At 40.3% G+C, this 19,017-nt stretch overlaps 1 protein-coding gene across 2 annotated transcripts in view; it reads right to left on the bottom strand.

Annotated features, from left to right (window-relative positions):
* Positions 1-19,017, bottom strand: part of rnf13 (ring finger protein 13) — an 81,340-nt gene that overhangs the window by 14,323 nt on the left and 48,000 nt on the right. Inside the window, exons 1-7 of one of the 2 annotated variants that reach the window (XM_034179971.1) lie at positions 18,637-18,641; positions 12,352-12,357; positions 10,719-10,721; positions 8,531-8,618; positions 7,535-7,625; positions 7,281-7,386; positions 7,017-7,110 (exon numbers count right to left, since the gene is read on the bottom strand). In XM_034179971.1, coding sequence (XP_034035862.1) covers positions 7,017-7,110; positions 7,281-7,386; positions 7,535-7,625; positions 8,531-8,546 — 307 coding nt within the window. In that variant the 5' untranslated portion in view covers positions 8,547-8,618; positions 10,719-10,721; positions 12,352-12,357; positions 18,637-18,641. Of the gene's footprint in view, positions 1-7,016; positions 7,111-7,280; positions 7,387-7,534; positions 7,626-8,530; positions 8,619-10,718; positions 10,722-12,351; positions 12,358-18,636; positions 18,642-19,017 lie in introns of those variants that run through there. The other variant, XM_034179970.1, reaches the window with a different exon arrangement.

The raw sequence follows: 19,017 nt of genomic DNA, 5'->3' as shown, positions 1-19,017 counted from the left end.
CACAGAGCAAAAGCAGGCTCTCCCCTTGATCTGAATCCACACTGAAATTTAATTGATTCTAACTGGACCCAAGGCCTACCTCGCCACCAAATGTCACTGAAATCCATTCACATCCTTTTAAGACAATCTGATGACATTGATGATAATAATAACAACTTATGGAGCACATTTTAGTACAAGTTGTAATTCAAAGTGCTTTGACATATAAAATTACACAGGCAGTCAACCCATCCAATCTCACAACTCCAAAATAACTATATCTGCCACAGCCAGATGAAATGTGGGTATCCCCTAAGAACAATAAAAATTAGACACACACATACACACACACATCTCCAACTGCTTAGTCCAATTGAGGGTCGCGGCAGGCTGGAGCCTATCCTAGCAGTAATACAGTGCAAGACAGGTACACCCAGGGTGTAGGGCCACATATACACAAACACATGCACACCCATGGACAATTTAAAGTTTCCAATCCACCTCACCTGCATGTCTTTGGATGTGGGAGGAAGCGGGGACACCCGGAGACAACCCATGAAAACACAGGGAGAACACACAAACTCCACACAGAAAGGCCACAGGTGGGATTCAAACCCATGTCCTTCTCGTTGTGACACAACAGTGCTAACCACTAAACCACTGTGCTGCCTTAGACAAACACAGTACAACTCATAACTCATATGTTGAGGAGAACAGATGTGTCTTCGGTCTGGATTTAAAAGATTCAACAGAATCAGAATGTCTTATCCCACCTGGCAGACTTTTCCATCAAAAAGGTAAATGGTAAGAAAAAGTCCAATGGCCTGCAGGCCTTGTCTTTATCTTTGGCAAAACAGTAATCCTGCAATCTGAGTGCCAAACACAGGACGACACATAAGGTTTTACTAAAGCTACAAAGTAGGAGGGTGCTAATCCATTTAAATTGTATAAATTAACAATAAAACCTTAAAATTGTTTATCACATTAACAGAGAGCCAATGAAGTAAGGCCAAAAATATGGTAAAACGTCGTGATCCTGTTCAGAACTCTAGCAGCATTCTGAACCATTTGAAGACCTCTAATATTAGTGTGTGCAAACTGGAAAACAAAACATTACAGTAACAACGCTAAAATATAACAATGCTCTGCGATGTACTTTTTTTGGTCAGCTCTCATTTTATTAAAAATGACAACGTTATTGCAAGCTGTACCTGAATTAGTGCGAAAGAAGAGATGCTTCATGACACAGTTGGACTCTGAATTGGCTAATGTAAGCTTTTTTAGAAAAACTAGTATAGTTACATTTTTTTATACCAAAGTTTCAGTTCTCATGATCTCCCTCATCAAAACATCCAAGCCTTCACTTCAAAGTGTTTCTTATAATAATTTAAACTTGGACTTGCTTCAATACGTGCTTTTCTCTCCAACAAAGGGATAAGTCCCTTCTGTTTGGAACTTCAGGTTTGGGTCCTTGCATGTGAACACAGCTGATGTCGTACGTTTGGTTCTGCTAGATTGTTTTTTCTCTCCTCCATGTAATAAAGTTCTCGTCTTCGCTGAGCACACTGACTTTACCCTGAGTACTTCCTCAATTTCTCTCGCTGTTTTATTCCCTTCAGTCAACAATTCTTGCCACCATCTACTACTGTTTCGCTGGTCCTGTTCACATTGCCTAATGGCCACAAATCACCGTGTGATGGTGAGGCAACTACTACTTCTTCTGGGGAGTTTATTAGTGGTTGCCAACAAATGGATGTGCATTACTGACACTAGTTACTTGGAGCAAGGAGCATGATTCACAAGGAGTGATTGTTCACTGTTCAATACACAATATTTGATTAGTGTTTGACGGAAACATGGCTTAAAGATCATCACGATACACCGAGCCTGTCAGGCTACACCGCTGTCAGAGCGGACGTGCGCACTGCACACAAATCCATCGTAGGGGGTCTGTGTTTGTTTGTGGATAACAGCTGGGCCACTCAATACAGCATACGAGAGCAAGTATGCACACCTGACTGAGATACTGACTGTATCTTTTAGACCCTTTTATCTTCCGCGGGAGTTCGGACAGATCACTGTCATTCTCGTATACGTGCCCGGTCCAAATGACGGGAGAGAGAATAGCAGAGAGCTATAATAATACACTCAACCGCTCCACTGACCAGCTCGTTTTCATTCTGGGTGACTAACTCCTGCAATCTGTCTGACCACTTGTCCACTCTACAGCAATATGTAGACTGTCCCACACGTCTACATCGGACACTTGACCGTTGCTATGGCAACATCCCACAGGCTTATAAAGCGGCATGCAGACTACCTCCTGGAAAATCTGACCACAATGTGATTCATCTTTTGCCTAAATACAAAGCTGTGGTCAAAAGAATTAAAACAGTTAATAAGCAGGTACAGGTGTGGTCCAAGGAAAGCAAAGAGCAACTCAGAGACTGTTTTGATGAAACAAACTGGGACATTTTCTTTGAATCCTGTCAGGATGGAGATTAACTCACTGACACCATCACATCTTATATTAAGTTCTGTGAGGATAATGTGTCAGAGACTAAAACTGTGAAAATATTCCCAAATAACAAACCCTGGGTGTCCAAACAATTGAAAATCTGTCTTAATGAAAAGAAGGCAGCCTTCTGCTCTGGTAATGTGTAATTAATGCAGGAAAAAAGGAGACAGCTGAGAGGGAATATATTTAAGGCAAAAAATTGAGTACAAGAATAAAGTAGAAAGTAAATTTTTCAGTGGCAATATAAAACAAGCCTGGGAAGGTCTAAATACACTGATGGGCAAATCCAGTAAGAAATGTGATGCTCTTACAACCATCAATCAATGTTTTGTTGATGAGTTAAACCGTTTCTTCTGTAGATTTGATAAAGTGGATGATAAACAGGAATGTGATGAGATCTGTAAAAATCTTCCTGCAGGAGCCCCCACAGCCATCACTGAGGATGCCGTGGCTAAAAGTCTTTCTAAACTGAAGCCAAACAAGGCCACTGGCCCAGATGGCCTGAAAGCCCGTCTACTCAAAGACTGTCCTCAATTAAAAGGAGTCCTCTCCAAATCCAGGAAATTCTCCATAATAAGGCCTATACCAAAAAAGCCAGGGGCAAGCAAACCTGAAGATTTTCGGCCCATTGCCATAATCTCCATATTATGTAAAACTATGTAGAGAGTGTTAGTTGACATCCTGACCACCACAGTGTTTGGTGAACTAGACCCTCTGCAGTTTGCCTATAAGAGGGACAGAGGTACTGATGATGCCGTACTGATCTTGCTGGACATGATCTCAAAGCAGCTTTCACTTGCTAAAGCATATGCTCGGGTTTTGTTTGTAGACTTCAGTGCAGCTTTTAACTCTATGAAATTACATATTCTTCTGAAAAGGCTGGCTGATTTAAATGTTGAAAAGGGCCTGATGCTCTGGATCAGAGACTTTCTGTCTTGTCACCCTCAAAGGGTTTGTGCTAACAACATTGTGTCAGGAGAGCTCATCATAAGCACTGGCTGCCCACAGGGTAGCGTTCTTTCACCTTTACTCTTCTCTCTTTTTACAAATGAATTTGCAGTGAATTACACCATTTTTAAACTGATTAAATACGCGGATGACATGGCCCTTGTCGGCCTGCTACAGAAATCTGATTCCTCTGGCGAAGCCTCCTATCTCGTTCACACTAAGGCTCTTGAAGCTTGGTGTCTTGACAGCCAGCTGGAAATCAATGTGTCTAAGACAAAGGAGCTTGTTTTTTTACACAAAGCAAGAACTGACAGTGCAGCCAGTTTCATTCGATGGCCAGCTTGTTGAAACAGTGGAAACTTTTAAATATCTTGGTACAGTTCTTGACAGTCACTTGAGCTTCTCTGAAAACACTGATTTTATCTTTAAGAAATGCTCACAGCGACACAGTCTTCTTAGAAGATTGAGTAGTCTTGGCGATTTTAGAGCATGTGTATTCTGCACATATTGAGAGTATTTTAACATTTCATCTTTGTGTTTGGTTTGGTCACTTGAGTTGTAAGTGTAAGGACAAATTAAATAGAATTGTAAAAATGGCGGGGAAAATTGTGGGAAAACCCCAGAAGCCTCTGGCCCACATTTACACTGACAGGATGAGGAGGAAAGCTCAGAGAGTCCTGGCAGACAGCTCTCATCCTCTGTCCTGTCAGTTTGAGCTCTTGAAGTCTGGGAGGCGCTACAGAGCTCCTCTGGCCAAAGGTTCTTTTAAAAAATCTTTTATACCAAATGCTGTCGCCATAATGAACTAAAAAAGTGACCACTCCACAAATAAAACCTGAACTGCCTTACTTCTGTTTTATTTGATTTTATTAGATCTTATTTTACGTTTTATTTATTTTACTAGGTCTTACTCTACTTCTTCCTTTACTTTTATGTATTTTATGTATCTTATCTTTTGTTTTATTCGTGTGTTTGTATGACTAAGTTTGTATTTTAGTGTTGTCTTTTTTGTGCTGGTGAGCTGAAGACAATTTTCCACATCGGTGGACATTAAAGAATTATTCTATTTTGAGAAGCGGCCCTTCCTCGTCCTCCCTCTTCCGTAATATTTTGTAGTTATGCGGCCAAATGACAGGCCTGCGAAAATGTAGAGACTTAACTTATTTAAATTTTATCACATGCAATTGCAGTACCTTTGTGGTCTTACTCATAACCATTGTAAAACAGCCTAACAGTAAACCCCATCAGACAGCGGAGTCGCTGTGTCTCTGATGGTGATCCTCCTCGTTAAACCCGGTTCCTCTTTCCCTGTCACCCGACTGCTGCAAAAGAGTGTTGGACTGAGAAGATGATTAGGCAGAGATTTGGTGTCCTTTCCTCTCTTGCCAAACATTTTGACTCAGCGAGAAGAAGCGCAGACGATGCCCTGGATATGCGAACTCCCTGACACGGCCAAGGTCACCAGGAGAGAAAAGCCTGAGTCAGAGTGCTCAGGATTTGTAGGTACAGCCGCGCAGGCATGCAAGCCACAGAACCTGACAACAGAAAAAGCAACATGCACTGCTGTTAGCTTTGTGCTGCACGTGCAACTGCGGGTGCCAGACTGGGAGGAGCAGCTTGCCTTATAACCCCCATAATTAGCAGCTTTGCGCAGGGGCTACTTATCATGCAGCAGCCATTCTCTATAAAGCTCCCTGGTGTTCCCCTGCACAGCTGATTGTCATCAGGGGCTTTTCCAGACCAAAGCAGCAGGTGCTTCTACAAAATGGAGCTGCCAAAAGAAACTGCATGCACACACACATACAAAAAAAATGCTGGAACAAAACAAAGAGGATCTGCATTTCAAAGTAATAATAAAGCCAGTTGGAGCATAAAGGCAGAAATGGACCTCTTGAAACAGCGGAACTGTCAAGTTAAATCTACAATGTCCCAGAGAAATTCCACAACTGACAATAGGTTTGTGATGAAAACAAGATGCATATAACTTTCAACCTCATCCGGCTTGTGTGAGATGACCAAAGCTGCATTAATCAGTCATGAGTCCTGTCTTGTCACAGAGGTGCTCTAATCTGCCATGGATGGCTCACTGAGCCAGTCAAGACTGTTTTAATCTGAATACCTCACAAATGCAGGACACCGGCAAGGACTGATGATATTCCAGCCTTCTATCACGCCAAATTGTGGTAAGAAAAGCAGCATGGTATAGGATCTCTACCAATCCTGAAGTCAGAGGTTTTCAGCTGGTTATTTTAGGAATAATACACAAGTAAGGCCCCTTGTCTGTATAGTGTGTTTTTTTTCCTGAGCACCAGTATCTTTTTCTATTACTCTAAAGGAGAACAGAGCATATATAGCCACCTTGAGATAAAGTGCCACACCAAACGCCTTTTTTCAGAGCGGTTTAATTTGAAAAACTCTGAATTTTTCTGAAAGGTGCTGTGACGTTACTGCAGCCTTTACTGCAACCGATCAGACACAGCAAAATTTGTTACTCTTGCAGAAAGAGAAGTTTGTTCTTGTCATTTTTATCAATAGTCAGCTCATCTGTCACACAAAATCTATCACAGTACAGACACAAAAAAAAACTCATCTGTGATAGCGGATTGGAGAGATGCTTTTATCACCATAAATTACAAGCCAATTTTTCTCTTTTTACTGTTGTCATAAAAAAATCGGTCCCACAAGGAACACTTTTCAGTTTTGAGAAAGCACTTGAATGAGATGATGGGATGAAGCTTGTCTGAGTGCCTTCACAGTGCTTTTCTGCCAAAAAAGATAAATCCATATGGACATGAGACCTAAAGGAGTACAAAAATAATGAAATAGTCACCATATTTGCATGATGTTTAGACTTGCAACATTTATTCATCCCTATCCTCGACGAAATCCTCTAACTCTTCCTGGGAGTTTTTTCCAACAGATGACCATGGTCTCAGATTTGGAGGTGCTGATTCTCATTCCAGTGTCTTCACACTTGGTCTCAAACCTGCTCAGTGCGCATTGGAGGCCACTGCCTGATGAGGCCAACAGAACCACATCATCCACAAAAAGAAGAGATGTAATTCTGAAGTCACCAAACTGGACACCCTCTGGTCCCTGACTGCACCTTGAAACCCAGTCCATGAACATTATGAACAGGATTGGTGTCAAGGAGCAGCTCTGGCGAAGTCTAGCCCCTTAACAAAGAGGGTGTTATAAGAGGGAAGTATGTAATGCCGAAAATGTGGACACAGCTCCTACTTTGGTCATACAGAGACCGGATCACATGTTGCAGTGGTTCCGGTACCCCATACTCCTGCAGCACTCCCCCACAGGACAGCACAAGGGACCTAGTCATACAGGTTTTCCAAGTTCACAAAACACATGTAGACTGCTTGGTCATACTCCCAAGACCCTTCTAATATCCTTGCAAGGTAAACAGTCAGGCCACCCTTCCATGGCCAGGACAGAACATGCATTGTTCCTCCTGAATCTGAGGTTCTGAGGTTGATACATCATATGACAACTATTTAAAAGAGTGTGCTACGAAAGGCAAAGGTGCAGTCAGTAGGAGTTGGAACTGATTCTATACCTTTCTTGTACTTGTGGATGGGAAGTTTCTTCAGCTGGTCTTTGCGCAGGCGACTCCTTTGAGCTCTGTTTCGATCCTGGACAAACTTGGTGATCTGAACCAGGGAGGGGGTTGGGGAGACAGATTAGGACTCAACTTTAACAGTACAACACCCTCTACTAGATTTAAAAGTTGGGTTCCAGAGTAAAGTACACTTCATAACTCCTTCAGAGAATATTTTTAGTTTGGATTTAAAAAAATAAAAACCATATTAATTTTGCCTACCATGAAAACAACTATGAGGATGAGACAGATTCCCACGAGGACAAGAAAGGGTATCAAGTAGTACTCCAGTGACAGATTGAAATCTGGCATGAGGACCACATGTCCACTAAAAAACAAACAAACAAACAAACAATCAAACAACAACAAAAGAGTCACCGCCATATATTAAAGAGAACAACACAGATTAAAAGGGATGAAACAGACATGTTTTTGTTTGTTTGTTTTTTTTTTATGAGATTTTGGTTCAGACTTACCCCTTGTCATACATGTAGTCTTCTTTCAAAGAGTTGGCAGTTAACTCACTCACAAATACAGATGGAATGACTATCTGCTTGATAATATCCACTAAAAGTGAAAGACACACACAGATTTATGTACTGTATAACTGTTCATCAGTGCCTTGGAAAGGATTTGATTTATGACATTTTACCTGACAGTTAAAAAAAAAAAGATCATGTCCCAGATTCCAGACAAATACATAAAAACAGCATAAAAAAGAGAAACCCACCTCTCAAACTTTGCTCTCATTAATGCAAAGAAGTTGCTTAATGACATAAACCAAAAATATTAGACAACTTTAAAAAAAAAAAAGCTCTAACCAATCAGCCACAACTAGTATTACAAGCCTTTTAGGATAGGGACCCAAAAAGGGAAATTCTCAAAGCAATTATAAAGGTTGGATAATTCTGAATATTTCATGACTGCTGCAAATCCTCAACAAAGTACAGACTTCAAATATCGGAGAGGTTCCTAGGTCTTAGTCCAAGAGCTGGTGGTGTTTTAAATTCACTGATTTAATCAATTACTATTAGATGCAAAATTTTAAAAAATTGTGTCACTGTCTAAATATGTACAGATCTGACTGAATTTGTATAGTGTGACTGGATCTGATGCAGACACTTTACAATGATGCCTCAGATGAACCCATTCACCTTGACCACTAAAGTCAGCATGCTACCATTCAAATAGCTCAACTGCAAACCAGGAGCAATTTGGAGATTACGGATCTCGCTCAAAGACGCCTTAGTGATTTGCCAGTCTGATGGAGAATCAAAACAAGGATCGAGACCAAAGTAGTAGTATTATTACTACTAGTGTTATAAAGTACTCAGCTTCTCCTCAGGTTTGGGAATAAAAATAAATAAACAGAAAAATAAACTGTCAGACAGATGTGATCAGATAAATGTAAGCATGCCAAATGTTTGTGAGCCGGAATGAGGCAGGACAGGAAGATGGTGGTGGAAACTTACAATCATTGGATCCCATGCTGATTAAGTCATCAGAGTCCACATTGTGAACAATGGCTGCTTTGAACCCAGCTTTCTGGGCATTGAGGACCTGTGAGGAGACAAAACATTGTCAAGGACAATTGCTCTATTTGCTGAAAACAACGGGCAGATTTTACCAACAGGCTTGAATACATCGTGTGTGGATATGTGTGTGTGTGAGAGAGAGAGAGAGAGAGAGAGAGAGAGAGAGAGAGAGAGAGAGAGAGAGAGAGAGAGAGAGAGAGAGAGAGAGAGAGATAATAGAAGCCTCGTGTCACATAATGTGAGTAAACACATCTGATTTCCACTACCTGACAGAAGCAGCAAACCACATTAACTGTAAAATGGAAACAGAACCCCAGCTCAGCTCAAGGTTCAGTTCAATTGCACAAGTCATCCAGGTGTTATTTGTCAATTAAAGCTTGTGTCGTGTCTTCACAGATACTGCAACTTCATTAATGTACTGCAGCACCTCCTGGACATTTGTTGGACATTTGCCTGCAACACATTTCAAAAAAGGAAAGGTGTTACATCACCTTTCCTTCTAACCACACTCAATAAGCAATTGGGAACTGAGGAATTCAACTAATTGTTGAAGCTTTGTAGGTGGAATTCTTTCCTATTCTTGCTTGATGTACGACTTCAGTTGTTCAACAGTCCGGGGTCTCCATTGTCGTACTTTGCGCTTCATAATGCGCCACACATTTTCAATGGGCGACAGGTCTGGACTGCAGGCAGGCCAGTCTAGTACCCGCACTCTTTTACTATGAAGCCACGTGCAGAATGTGGCTTGGCATTGGCATGCTCAAATAAGCAGGGACGTCCCTAAAAAAGACGTTGCTTAGATGGCAGCATGCGTTGCTCCACTGATGGTGCCATCACAGATATGTAAGTTACCCATGCAATGGGCACTAACACACCCCCATACCATCACAGATGCTGGCTTTTGAACTTTGCACTGGTAACAATGTGGATGGTCTTTTTCTTCTTTTGTCCAGAGGACACGACGTCCATGATTGCCAAAAACAATTTGAAATGTGGACTCATCAGACCACAGCACACTTTTCCACTTTGCCTCTGTCCGTTTCAAATGAGCTCGGGCCCAGAGAAGGCGGTGGCATTTCTGGATGTTGTTGATGTATGGCTTTGCATGGTAGAGTTTTAACTTGCACGTGTAGATGTAGCGATGAACTGTGTTAACTGACAATGGTTTTCTGAAGTGTTCCTGAGTCCACACAGTAAGATCCTTTACACAATGTCAGTTTTTAATGCAGTGCCGCCTGAGGGATCGAAGGTCACGGGCATTCAGTGTTGATTTTCGGCCTTGCTGCTTACGTGTAGAAAAAGTTCTCAAGATTCTCTGAATCTTCTGATTATATTATGGACTATAGATGATGGAATCCCTAAATTCCTTGCAACTGAACGTTGAGAAACAAAGCTGTTGGACTATTTTTTTTTCAAGCAGTTGTTCACAAAGTGGTGATCCTCGCCTCATCTTTGCTTGTGAACGGCTGAGCCTTTTGGGGATGCTCCTTTTATACCCAATCATGACACTCACCTGTTTCCAATTAACCTGCTCACCTTTGGAATGTTCTAAACAGGTGTTCTTTGAGCATTCATCAACTTTCCCAGTCTTTTGTTGCCCCTGTCCCAGCTTTTTTGAAATGTGTTGCAGGCATCCATTTCAAATTGAGCAAATATTTGCCAAAAAACAAAAAAGTCTATCAGTTTGAACATTAAATATCTTGTCTTTGTGGTGTATTCAATTGAATATAGGTTGAAGAGGATTTGCAAATCGTATTCTGTTTTTTATTTACATTTTATGCAACATCGCAACTTCACTGGAATTGGGGTTGTAGGTCAGCCCTTCAATAGACTGGCAACCTGTCTAGGGTGTGTCTCGCCTCTCACACAATTTCAGTTGGGATAGGTTCCAGCCCCTCTTGACCCTTAAAGTAAGCGGGAACAGAAAATTAATGAATGAATGTATGATTATAGTTTCTCTCCACCCCCTTTCTCTTTGGTTTATCCAAAGAAAAATAGTAATCTTTTAATTACTGTTGATTATCCAATAAGTGAGTTATGATAACTTTATATAGCATGTGCACTTCTAATTTTGACAACTCTAAATCAGACAAATGCTCATGACCTCCCTGTGATCTTTGACCACCTTCTAAAGAGGTCCTGAACCCCAGGTTGCAAACCAGGATTGTTCATCAGAGGTTGTGCTACCTTCCTGTGCAAAATTAACACCAAACTCAAAGCCAGGCAGTGACAGTGACACACTGACACGTGGGCTGAATGTGCCATTGCAAAACAGGAAGATTTTTTTTCTTTTTTTTTTCCCGAGTTAAAGTCTGAGCTTAAAAGTCATCCACTTTATACCTTATATACTTTGCTGTATATACTTTAAGTAACAGAAGCAGATTACAGATGGAGCTGTGTATCAGGTGTCAGGCCTGGAGTCTGGAAGAAAATTACTTTGGACAAGTAAACTCGCAGGGTGTGGGCCTGCACACACGCTAACATGGAACAACACTGTCTTTTGTTAGTTCCTTGTCATTGTAATTTTATGCTCAAGCATATGAGAAGCAGAATGTGGAACAGCAGCGGCAGCACTGCGAGCTTGTCTGTCTGTCTGAGAGATTGTTTTGTGTGGCTGTATCAATAGCTACTGTGTGTCTGGAAACACACAGCCTACATATGCATTTTTAACACTGACAAGCAGGACCAGAATGCTCCAGCCACTAATATGAGAGAAGAAAATACAGGTGCAAGTAAAAAAATAAAAATAAAAAAATTACAATATTGTGCAAAAAGTTAGATTTTTTTTTCCTGTCAGTTATTTCAGAATGTGAAAATTTTATACATTCCAGACTCATTACATCTAAATGCCCTGTCAAGCTTGACAATTAGCCTACGTATGACGACGTATGAAAAATATACCGAATATGCTGGCGTACGAGGTCTGTCAATAAAGTATAGGTCCTTTTTATTTTTTTCAAAAACTATATGGATTTCATTCATATGTTTTTACGTCAGACATGCTTGAACCCTCGTGCGCATGCGTGAGTTTTTCCACGCCTGTGAGCACTCCTTGTGGGAGGAGTCGTCCAGCCCCTCGTCGGAATTCCTTTGTCTGAGAAGTTGCTGAGAGACTGGCGCTTTGTTTGATCAAAATTTTTTCTAAACCTGTGAGACACATCAAAGTGGACACAGTTCGAAAAATTAAGCTGGTTTTCAGTGAAAATTTTAATGGCTGATGAGAGATTTTGAGGTGATACTGTCGCTTTAAGGACTTCCCACAGAGCGGGACGTCGTGCAGCGGTCCCAGGCGCCGTCATCAGCCTGTTTCAAGCTGAAAACCTCCACATTTCAGGCTCTATTGATCCAGGACGTCGTGAGAGAACAGAGAAGTTTCAGAATAAGTCGGTTTCAGCATTTTATCCGGATATTCCACTGTTAAAGGCGATTTTTTTTAATGAAAGACGTGCGGACGGATTGCAGCGTTGGCTCGCAGCCGCTGCGACGCTCCTCCACAGGAAAAACACCTCCATTGGAAGCCTTAAGGACAAGTTGGAACATGTCCAGCTGTTAAACAATTTCTCATATACTCACTCCACTGAAAGCCATCAAAAGCCGCCTGGATTTTACAAATGGTTATCAACACGGAGGTGTTTTTCCTGTGCCGCCGCACCGCGCCGGCTGCGTCTCGTCTTTCATTAAAAAAATCTCCTTTAACAGTGGAATATCCCGATAAAATGCTGAAGCTGACTTCTTCTGAAACTTCTCTGTTCTCTCACGACGTCCTGGATCAATAGAGCCTGAAATGTGGAGGTTTTCAGCTTGAAACAGGCTGACGACGGCGCCCTTAAAGTGACAGTATCACCTCAAAATCTCTCATCAGCCGTTAAAATTTTCACTGAAAACCAGCTTAATTTTTCGAACTGTGTCCACTTCGATGTGTCTCACAGGTTTAGAAAAAATTTTGATCAAACAAAGCGCCAGTCTCTCAACAACTTCTCAGACAAAGGAATTCCGACGAGGGGCTGGACGACTCCTCCCACAAGGAGTGCTCACAGGCGAATGACGTCACCGACAGGCGTGGAAAAACTCACGCATGCGCACGAGGGTTCAAGCATGTCTGACGTAAAAACATATGAATGAAATCCATATAGTTTTTGAAAAAAATAAAAAGGACCTATACTTTATTGACAGACCTCGTATGTCTAATAAGTTATGGGTAAGTTATGTAAAAGTTGAGCATTTTGTATAACAGCATGTTGAAGCACACTGGTATATAGTACAGTGAGTTAGTTGAGAAATTTTGAGTATGCACAATATTTTCGACACATGGCTGATATGTCCCACATACGCTGGACATAAGCGGTAGGTAAGTTATGCGATTGTTGAGACACATTACTTGTAAGTTACTCATAAGTCTAAATACATCCACTGATTGGATCAACAACTGAAAGCTGCAGTCCTCATGAGAACAGTTCAGACTGTTTCAAATATTAAAACCATTCACACAAGGAGTAAACATAAAGACTTAATCTGACCTGCTGCGTCCTTTCAGTTGGATTCATCATCACGGCCTGATGAAAAATTATCCACATAAATCGTACTGATTTTGGAAAATGACATCTGAAAATACTTCCTTCCTTTTCAGGGCTGAAGAAATGTAGCATTTTAAAAGAAGTCCCTCTGTGTTTGTCTGCTCCTGGTGCGTTTCTCCGCCTGAGGAGAGGAAGCTGCCACTTTGTGCCACAACAAGAAAATTAAAAGTTGAAAGGGTCACAGCACCTCATTCATTCATGGCAGCATTTACCACAGGCAGCAGTCGACTCATCAGCATTCTGCACGCAATGAAAATAAATCCTATGATCCACCAGGACAAAATAAAATTTTAATAACATTTTTTTAAAATGTTAAATTACTCTGTTTAGCCTCCGTGTGGAGGAGGCGAGACCGAGCGACAGCGTATGCACTCTCAATGACATGCATGTCAACATCCACATGCTCCGCCTGCCAGACAAAACAATTCTGCTGGTGGTGGAAATGCAAGCCAAGCCAGACTTAGCCGTTTGAACCCTTACCATACCGTGCAGTACATTTAATTTCAAGCTTGAATAACTGTAACAAGCTTGAATAACTGTTCATGCAGTGTACAGACCATGAATCTCCCAGTCTGGTTCAGTAAACAGAACCACAATCATAGGGAAGACTGCCGTCTTGACAGTTGTGCAGAAGACACTCATTGACATTCTCCAGAAGGAGGGTAAGCCACATAAGGTCATTGTAGAGAGGGCTGGCTGTTCACAGAGTGCTGTATCAATGCATATTCATGGAAAATTCATTATAAAGGAGAAATGTTGAAGAAAAAGATGCACAACTAACAGGGATGACTGCAGCCTTAAGAAGATTGTCAAGCAAAACCGATTCAAGAACTTGGGGAAGCATCACAAGGAGGGGACTGAGGCTGGAGTCTGTACATCAAGAGTAACCATGTACAGACATGTCAAACCACTCCTAAAACAGAGGCAATGTCAGAAGCATCTTATCTAGGCTTGGGAGAAAAAAAACCTGGAGGGTTTCCAGGTGTCTTTTATGTGATTCTGACTGCTGTGTGTGCCAGACAAAAGACGAAAAGAACTATCCAGACCATCAGCAACAAGTCCAAAAGCCAGACTCTGTCAGCATGGGGTTAAGTCAGTGTACTTGGGAAAATGTAATTCACACTTCAGAGATGGCAGCATTAATGTGGAAACGTACTTTTGAGATTTTAGAACAACATATTCTCCCTTCACAATGACATCTTTTCCAGGGAAATCCATGCATTTTTCAATAATACAACAGAAAACCTCATTCTACACACATTACAAAGGCATTGCTGCAGAGACTGAGGGGACAGGAACTGGACTGGTCTACCTGCAGTCCTGACGTGTACCCAGTACAGAATCTGTGGAGAATTTTGAAGCAAAATTGCAACGATGACTCCATACTGTTGCACACCTTAAGACATGTGTGCAGAAAGAATGGACCAAAATAACACTTTAAATGCTTTATCACTTGGTATCTTCAATGTCCAAACATGTAAGTGCTGTGAGAAGGAATGGCAGCATTACGAAGTGGTAAATGCTTTAGCATCCCAATGTTTTTTTGAATGTGCTGCAGGCCTTAAAATGTTGGAATGGATGCATATTAAATTAAATGAAGCTGAACACACGAAATATGTATCTGTAGTTGCTGTGTCTGTTTTTGTCCCAAGTTTTTTCTCTGCATAATGATGGAAAATTAATGTTAAGAGCTGCAAGATTAATTTGGCCCAGTTAGAGATACAACAGACAATGCAAAAGTTTGATATCCTGTGTTCTCTCAACACTCCAGCTAGCTGACACTCTGGTTCAGAGTTCCTGAAGGGCTGTTCAAAATGTAAGGAGCTGTTTTGAGCTGCAGGCTGACTAGATGTCAGTGAGGTGTGTCTACACTTGCACAGGAATTCAACATATGTTGCTTGGCTTTCCCCTGTGTTTGCATGGGCAGAGATCAGAACATTTTGCACATTCCTGAAACTAAAAGAGAAGAAATGACAGAACACAGAGGGAATAGGGAACAAGACATCAAGTCTGTTAAAATAAAAAGAAATCAAACAGAACATGAGCATGAATGGCCAAAGCAAGAAAGACATGCATCAACAAAAGATTACTTAGCATAAGGTGATTTCTTGGTTGTTCCACTTGCATGTAATTTGTAACACTATCTTCAAGCCTATTTAGTAATCTTAGTGGACTAGTCATCTTAAAACACTGTTAACAATTAAGCCTCTGAGCCCTCTACTCACCTTTGAGGAATGCATCATTTCTGAGAAAACGTTTTTGAAAAATTTGATTTAGAAGTTAATCCATGAGAGAGAGAGGAAAAAACATCCAACATACAGATGAAGACAAAATTATTAGTCTCACTATGAAATTTAATGTTTTCTTCTCATTTCCGCAACTGTTTTTTTTTTTTTTCATTAAATTTATTTATGTTTTTTTAATCAAAGGACAAAAAAAAAAAAAAAAAAAACAGAGCAAAGCAAAAAACACCGGCACATCACTTACAAAGTGCAAATACAATGAAGGTGCAATGAAGTAGGTAAATGTGGCACAACCCAAACCACCACACATATCCAACACCAATATACCAACCACAGGCCCTCCAAAATAATAACAATTAAAATGAATAATAATAACAATAATAACACACTCCCATGACAATTATTTCAATCAGATCCAGTATTTTTCAAGGATCTAAGATGAGAAATACATGGCTGACACATTTTTAGAAACACATCGGTCCTCCCTCTAAGACTAAACTTGATTTTTTTCCCCCAAGTTTAAAAAAAGATAACATCTTTCAACCATAAAGAAATAGATGGGGGAAGTGTAACTTTCCAGGACAATAATATTCTGCGACATGCTAACAATGAGGTAAAGGTAATTACATCTGCCTGTGAGTTAGTAAGGGACAATAGTGGGGACTTCAGGATCTCCAAAAACAGTGATCAGCGGACAAGGCTCCAGCCTGACGCCAACAACATGATAGATAACATCAAAATACGAAATCCAATATGGCTGAAGTTTAGGGCAAAGAAAAAAAAAACCCAAATGACTTAAATCACAGGAAGAGGAGTCACATCTGTCGCACAGATCAGAAACATTGGGAAAAAATTTGGATAATTTGGACATTGAAAAATGCAACCTGTGTACTACTTTCAACTGAATTAAGGAAAGCCTTGTACAAGACAATCATGTACATATCCTGTCAACTGCCTTATCCCAAAAACCTTCCCCGAATTCCAGACCCAACTCTTGTTCCCAATTATAGACACTTTTATTGACTGGATGATTGTCCATTGAAAGAACAAGATTTACATCTGTGATATAAGAGCTTTCTTATGGAGCATACATTCAAAGAGGTCCTTCCAAGGATGTTTAGGGACTGAGGGGGAATTTCATAAAAATAGCAGATGCACAATGTCTAATTTGGAGGGGAAAAGAAAGTAAGAAAGAAAGAAAGAAAGGAATGAGATGAGGGCAAGCCATAAAAGGAAGACATAATGGTAAAATTAGGAAAGATATTTCTTAAAAAGTTCATTGAAAATTTTAATGCCCTTTTTGCCCAATAGATGAAATGCAGTGTCTAAGAAGGAGGGAAGAAAGAGGTGATTCTTACATAATAGGCCAAGAGAAGAAGCAGAAACACATTCGAAGTGAAGCTGAAGTTGATACCATATTTTAAGAGAGGCAAGTACAACAGGATTATCTGTGTACTGAGACAGGGACACAGGGAGGGATGAAAATAATAAGGCAGGGAGAGAGGTAGACAATCACAACTGAGCTTTTAACTGACCTCAAGTTGTATGAGGATCTTTTAGGCAGCAAATTTATTTTTGAATGTTAGCTGCCGAGTAATAAAACATCAAATTAAGTAAAGACAGACTTCCGTTAAGCAGATGTTTTGTAATAATTATTTACATACTCTTGGAGTTTTACCTCCCCATATAAATTAGGAAATGATTTGAGTGAGAGATTTAAAAAAGGTTTTGGGTAAGAAGAAAGGAAAATACTGAAATAGGTATAAAAGCTAGGGTAAAACAATCATTTTCACTATATTAATCCTACCTAAAAGAGATACTAGTAAATTAGCAAATCTTTGAAAGCTGACCTTATACTGGACAATGAAAGAGTAAACTTTGTGGCCTGCAGAGCCCTAGAACCAGAACCAGTTATATTTACTCCCAAATACTTAAAACTAGAATGAGTATGGAAAGAAAGATCAGTTTGTCTGAGTCACTGTGCAGCTACATTTATAGGCAAGCATTCACTTTTATGTATGTTAAGTCTATACCCAGAAAAACAGCCACAATTTTGGAGTACTGCCATAATAGATGTTAAATGACTAGTTGGATTTGAGACATACACATATAAAAGGATCAAAAGTGTCAAAAAAATTTCAAATGGTTATTTGAAATTACCACCCATCAGCCACAATGGCTAACAGTTTCTGAATTCCAGAGAGAACGCTACTTTAAGAACAGATTTTTAACATTTTCATATGACTAAGGCCCTGTGTCTATAATAATTCTATCTTGCAGAAAAGCGCTGTGAGAGCATCCATAAATTTAGGGGGGGAGGGTGCTGCGCGAGCTTATAATGTATACAGTGACAAAACCACTAACCCTCAGCAGGAACATAATGTCTGCCCCATCTGCTATTACAGATGATGATGATGATTATTATTAATATTATTATTTGTCTCTATTGTGATAGATTTGGAATGACACTGACTATAGAGAGACACACAGCAAAAATAAGCCTCTAAGCCTCTCCTCCTGGTTGCCTGAAAAGACACTACAGTGACTTCACAGCTTCTTTCTGAAAAGTTCCAGGATTTTCAACTCAAAATAGTTTGGAGTGCCCACATACACTCATTTTCATTTAGTGCAACTGAAAGAAAACACTGGTGCCCAGAAAAAAAAAAAAAAAAAAAAAAACAGAATTAGGAACCTGCTATATAGACATGGGAACTAGGGCTGGACTAAAAATTTCTGGTTGTCTTAATTAAATGGGGCGGGGGGGGGGGACTGTATTGTACTCCTAGAATATTTCAAATCAGCAACTTTATTATAAAGGTAATATAAAAGGCTGTAAAAATATGGCAACAACAAAGCTGCTCTTGCAGAGAAGGCGTGTGCGTGGCATTTAGAGGTGCATGTAGCACTCGCCACCAAACTCAGGGTGTGACAAATGTTTTGTAGTGTATGTTCCAAACACTCATACCTTAACTTCACTCATTGCAGGCGTGTGTACAGTGAGTATAGCAACACACCAATGGTTGCCACTAACACACCACGCCCATGCCTTCAGTGTGAGATCAGCGTAAGTCCTAGACCTTTAGTGTACCTTTGTAAACAACTTTATTTAACCAAGAAGGGTGGCTGAGTATTATGTTTCTCAGTAAATAGTACAGTTTCACAGTACTGTTGAAAAGACTAGACCATCTTCAGATGAAGTGTCTTAATCAAGTGATTTTGACATGACAAAGTTATAGTTTGGTTATTTTTCTGCCTTCAACATTCCACGTTAAGTATGTACGACAAGGCCAGAATTATAAAAAGAAACTGTTGCTTTTTTTCTCATCATCCCATATAGAGGTCCCCTGACCTAATTTTGACGGCAAAAGCTGTTCTTGAATTTCATTTCATTTTTCCAAACACCGTACATATCCTTTTACCATGCAAACCTACACAAGTACTTTCTACCACAAATATTGACAGTTTTATAAGTTTACATGCCTTAAGCAAGAGGGTTTGCTGGTGTTTGGGGAGAACAACGGTAGATTTTGTATTTGTACAGAGTGTGTGTTCCATGCAAATGAGGGACTGTAATGGGAAGGACCAAAAAAAAAAAAAAAAAAAATCA

This window comes from Thalassophryne amazonica, chromosome 10, assembly GCF_902500255.1.
Source record: "Thalassophryne amazonica chromosome 10, fThaAma1.1, whole genome shotgun sequence".
Taxonomy (NCBI): Eukaryota; Metazoa; Chordata; class Actinopteri; order Batrachoidiformes; family Batrachoididae; genus Thalassophryne; species Thalassophryne amazonica.
This window is presented reverse-complemented; position numbering and strand designations above follow the sequence as displayed.